Source organism: Perca flavescens, chromosome 13 (genome assembly GCF_004354835.1).
Source record: "Perca flavescens isolate YP-PL-M2 chromosome 13, PFLA_1.0, whole genome shotgun sequence".
NCBI lineage: Eukaryota > Metazoa > Chordata > Actinopteri > Perciformes > Percidae > Perca > Perca flavescens.
Window position 1 is genome coordinate 13076122 of NC_041343.1, and position 5726 is coordinate 13081847.

The 5726-nt window shown below is 38.9% G+C and overlaps 1 protein-coding gene across 3 annotated transcripts in view; it reads left to right on the plus strand.

Annotated features, from left to right (window-relative positions):
- The window catches only part of LOC114566745 (Down syndrome cell adhesion molecule-like protein 1 homolog), a 57541-nt gene extending 54035 nt beyond the window's left edge, over window positions 1-3506 (plus strand). For all 3 annotated transcript variants that reach the window (XM_028595430.1, XM_028595431.1, XM_028595429.1), the window contains one exon: window positions 526-3506. In XM_028595430.1, coding sequence (XP_028451231.1) covers window positions 526-959 — 434 coding nt within the window. In that variant the 3' untranslated portion in view covers window positions 960-3506. The remainder of the gene's footprint in view (window positions 1-525) is intronic.
- Window positions 3507-5726: the final 2220 nt, after the last annotated feature.

The window sequence follows — 5726 nt, forward strand, 5'->3', positions numbered from 1 at the left end:
CAGATTCTTGCTTTTTCTACCTTTTTTATATATTTTTATTTTTTTAAATTGTGACCCAGCGGTACCCGAGCGAAGCCAGAGATTCCTAAACCAAAAGTAGGAATTTAAATCAAGGACAGAGACAAAAGGCCTAGAATAGAGATATATTACCAAAACAAATGCAGTACAAACACATAGTGGGGATAAACTGGACTGTGTGAGAAAGTCTTCATTACACAATTACTCTGCAGATAAATAGATAAATCCCAGTTAAGGCCAGAAAATGACACTAACACTATGAATGATTCAAATTGAATCAAAAACTATTTTATACTGCTAAATAATTACCTGCAGACAGTTGGCTAGGAGGACTAAAGCTACACAAGGTTGATGTGCTATATGTCTCCAAGGCTCAGTTTCTTGCTGCACACATGGAGGATCCTTATCAAAACCCCCAAGGCATGTGTTAGAACACAGGCATATAGGCATGTATTAATATAGGAAATAATGCATTTTAACTTTAAACTCTTCTCTCTCTTCTCTCAGGTGAATTCTGCAACCTTCCCCTCTACATGAAGACAGACCCATTCTTCCGCAAACAAGGGGAGCTGCATGACCCGTGCCCAGCTGTGCCACCGCGGGAAGCCTCAATCCGCAGCCTGACGCAGCGGGCGTATCACACCCAGGGCCGTCACAAGACTCTAGACCCTGCCAAGCAGCAGGTCCTGACGCTGGGCCATTCTGGGCTGAGCAGCTTGGGTGCGAGCTCGGGCACTGCCACCTTGCCCCAAAGGACTCTCACCATGCCCAGCTCCAACACTGCAGCAACAGCTTCCACTTCCAGCACGAGCAGCAACCCCACCAACAGTAACAAGGTGGGGGGCTCCAGAGACTCGCTGCTAGAGAGCAGCTCCTCTGCACTGGGCAGACTGCAGAAACAGAGTGTGGGGGCCTACTCCAAGTCATACACACTGGTGTAGTCCCTTCTCTTGCACAGACTTGCATTGCTGTCCCACTCCTCAGCCAGCCCCAATCTGTTGCTCTTCAGTCTGGGCCAGAAAGGGCATGCAACCATCTTTCTTAAACCCAACTAATGGTGAAATGCCCAGCATTCTGTCTAATTTTCCTCGGGATAGATGTTCTCCAAGACAGAGACCCAGCTATCCTATACTTTTCATGTTCACCTGGGACTCTATAAAAGACTTACTAACTCCAACTAACAGTTCCAGCCGGCTGGTGCTCAGCTCCGCTCCGAGTAGCACAGCAAAAAAAACAGGAAGCAATTCTGTGGTCATTTGGAAATATTGACTGTAATTGAGGAGCTGAAAGCTCTGTGTTTATGATGATGAAGACGATGATAGCCAGTATGAAGCTGTGTGGCCATCCTGTCTCTCATATGCGCACACACATACTGTTCTCCATAGTTTGAGTATTATTGTCAATTTGCAGGACTTCCAGTTAAGTTCCCTATTCTTACTGTATCTTTCACCCTCTGTGTCTCTTAAAGTCCCAAATAGCTATTGGCAGAATTTCTCTTAATGGTGATTCCAAAAGAAATGATTCAGGTTCACTTCCAAGACGGATAAAAATTCTATCACATTAATGTTCTCCACACATCTCTCTCCAGCTGAACAGTGTCTAACTTTTGAATCAAATCACGACAACCCAAATGAACCATATACGTTCTCACATTACAAAAATAGAGAATATTTGGTATTATAAAGAATTTACATATATATTTCTATGTAGGTATATTATTGACATTTAAGTGAAATTATGACAAAGTATAAATTGTATGTACTACAATAGTGTAGTAGTATATACAGCAATTTAATGTTAATGTCAAATTTAAGAACGAGACAATCGCTCAATCATGAAAGTTAAAAAAGAGAAATTTAAAAAAAGGTTGGACTAAAGAAAGGAAAAAAGTTTAGTATATATACGGTATGTTCTGTATGTTACTGTATGTAGACTGACTAAGAGAGTGTTTCGTTCCTGTACGGACAGAGAGTGGCCCTTTTCTAGCCCCATGTTGAGATGGGAGAAGCAAGATAGGCTACTAAGTTCCAGTTCCTGAAAAAGGCAGGCTGGCTGGGTGAACAAATAGTAACCTACCTGGTTTGCTGTGTGTGTTCGGTGGAAACAATTATGGCAGAAAGCCTATAGTATTAAGTCCGCTAATGAGAATATAGGCTCTTTGACACTATTGAGCTTGTCGAGAGCCTGAGTTAATTGGTAAATACAATGGCATCAGTATCACAGAGGTTCCACAAATAAGTTGTATGTTGGGAGGAGGATCGGTGCAAAGTGGTTGCAGACTTGAGTTATAACACAGAATTAAGGCTCCAGTAACACATCCTACCAACTTCCCAGCCTGCCTTGGCGATTTTTCACTCTTCAAAGAAACTGATAACTAGCTGAAAGAATCCCAGTCATGATGTGAATGAAGTAAAATAATATAATGTTGAGCAATGTTATATGTCAGGGAGTTCAGTTTTGAAAATGATATAATGTTCACTCAATTGATATCTTTGTTGTTGCCCTGTCTGAAGTACTGTATATGTCCCGCTTTCTTTAACTCCATACCCCTCCATTTTACACTGATGTACATTCACACAAGAAACTATTGGAATGTCTTTTTGAAGCATCTCCATGATAGCGTTTTGTGGTTTATGTTTATTTATCCATTTGCTTTGTTTTGTTTGTTTAGGGGAGGGGTTATCTGTTGGTTTATTGATTTTGATTCATAATATTCATTTAAATTTGTTTGGGGTTTTGTCAAAATGTTGGTTCCAGAGGCCAAACAGTACTTAGGTATGTGGCTTAAACCAATTCAGCCAAGTGAAATCAGGGACTCGTAGCTCTTTTGGTCACACAAACTACTGTTGTGTGTATATACTGGACTGGAGTCGGTCTGCATGCCTGAAGCATTCTGGCTCCTGTCCTTTTGCCCCGTTCAGATAAATTAAAGTAAAATTCACCGCCCTAAACATACTAGATCCATCATCTCTACCTTTTCAGTGTTGTTTATAGATTAAGTCTTGTACATAAAACACAGTTTTGTATGAAGAGCTATTTTCGTCAGAATAAATCAGGGGACACATCAGGGTTGAATGCCCCAATTTCAAAATTGAAATAGTATCAAAAATAAAATATTTTACTTCTGAAATGGGCAAAAAAAAAAACATTTTTCTTTCCCTTTGTTTTTGATACTAATTTGTTGAATTTTTATTCTTTTTTTAAAGGTCTTTTGATGTTGTCATTTGTCCTATTTACTTTTTTATTATTTTGTATTTTGTTCATCCTCAAAAAGTCATTGCATGCTTGCTAAAAGGGAAAAATTGAAGGAAAAAATGTATGAAAATCAAAAACAAAACAAACAAAAAAAATGTTGAGGGTATCCCAAACATTTGTTTGAGTTGCTTGTTATAGCAATTGCTTGTGTTCAAAAGTACATTTTCTATGAAAAGAAAGCAAAAACTAAAAAGATCATTCTAACACCTTGTGCAATAAAGCTATCTTTCATACGTCACGGCCTCTGTCATTCTCAACAGGTTTGTTTGCATATCATCTGAAAATGTTTGAAAAAATAAAGCAGCATTTCATGCTGGCATGATCATGAGAAGAGATGAGATGGGGGTAAAGTGCTACAATAGAGAAACATTCCCTCAGAGGAGTGTGTAACTTGGATTGAGTGACCTCATTGGAGTGACCTGTGGCCGGTTGACATTACACCAAAACCAGCACTGAATCAAAGTCTAACTTTAATTATAAACATAATTTGAAAAAATAAATATTTATCCGGTCAATTAAAATGACTTAAAGGGTGTACTCCAATTTATTATTTTACTTTTATAAAGTTTGGGGGCTTGTGAGAAACAGATTTTGGTCAAAATTAAAGCAGCAGAGGCAGATATCTCCTGACTTGTAGTCCCTATTGAAGTCCTAAAAACACTGCATCCTACACTTCCCATAATGCAACTTTAATAGTGTCTTTCATTTTGACATTACCTGCCTCAAACCTCCATCTCTCAACACAACCAGTTTGTAACACGGGCTTTTCTGTGAAGCTCCTCCGGAGCCACAAAAGTCATTACACAACTGTTTTCAGAGGCAATACTGCTACTACTCCTTACTGACAAATAAATTGAACTTCATGCATAGTTAAGTGCCCCTCAGTAAATACAATAACGAAAAAGAGGATAGGCAAACTACATACTGTGGGCATATAGCCTATATTCTTACTGTGTTGTAAAGTAGGCACATAGAATCATCAGGTTATACATTGCAACACAATTTCCATTACTAACAATACTGATAACTCACAAAGGATAGCAAATGCAGGTCAGTAGGCTAATATTCTCTTTATGAGAGCTTTATGTGACAGTATCAATGAAAAGGCTAATAAGCTACAATTACAGTGGTATGCGTCATTCAGTCAAATGTGTTGCATAATGTTAGGAAACATCCCACATATCCATCCTCTCAGCCTGTGCTCAGGCTGCAGAACTTGTAGTAGTGCCACTGTACTGAATACACATCAAACAATCACATAAATTATACAAATTAATGCCAAAACCACATTCCTCTGAATGACACAAGAGATCAGTGAGATGTGCTATTCCATGTTTGAAAATATGTGTCATTATACAGTATAGGCAGTAAGCATAGATATGTACAGCAGCCTAGACCATGTGCTATACTTTGAGGCGATGGTGATGGTGGAGACTGAAGATGCACTGTAGCTCATATACGGCTCTGGTGTAAACTGTCTTAAAAAAGATTTGTGGCACCAGATTTGATTTCAGTAAGGCATCTGAACCATAGACTGTATATTACAGTCTATGATCTGAACATAGAGCAGTCATCACACAACTTGTGAGAATAAACCCAATAACCTCAGAGTTGAATGTGGAATGTAAGGAGTGGACAGGAAAGGGGAACAAACTTCACTTTTTAATCAAATTACACATGATAATCCAAAGTGAGTAGTGAGACGTGACCTCTTCTTACAGTAGCTCTACAGCTAAGCAGCCACAAGATGGCGTCGTAACATTATAATGTCTGGGCCGTCCACACAGGTTAACAGATACTGTGACAAAAGTGTTCTACCAAAAGAGTGCAGTCACTCACGACGGATATGCTGTAAATAATTGATGTTTTTCAGAGTCAGCTGCATCAGAGCCTAAATACTACAGCTTCTAGTTACTACATCAGAGGTCTTTCTGCATGCAATATGTATATGTATGTTCTTTATTAGAAGGATGCTTCATTGAGAGCAGAGTTAAAAAATAAGCATGGCCCTCTTGATTATCTTTTGGGAGCAGCAGCCATATATTCATGCCTTGTTGGGTTTGTTTAGCAAGTTGTCAATCAGGAAAATAGTTTAAAGCACACTCCACTACTCCACAGTGAAAAATGTGGATAATAATAGCCTGTATTTTGTCAGATGACAGCAAAGTGCAGCTCGGCTTTTCAAAAAACTGTCATTCATAGATTTTCACATAATACTGAAAATCTTAACCAACAAAACTATATTGATTCGCCGGGCTCCATTGTTGTGACCATATTAATTTTGCCGCTATTGTGTGGCTTCGTAAACTACAATCAGAAAAAGCACTTTCAACAATGAAGTTCCAATTTCAACATTGAGGCTCGCAAATTGTGACACTAATGCATCGAGGTACCTCTCAAATTGTAAAAGGCTCAATAAAAGACACAAACACATGCACCACAAGAGAGCGGAG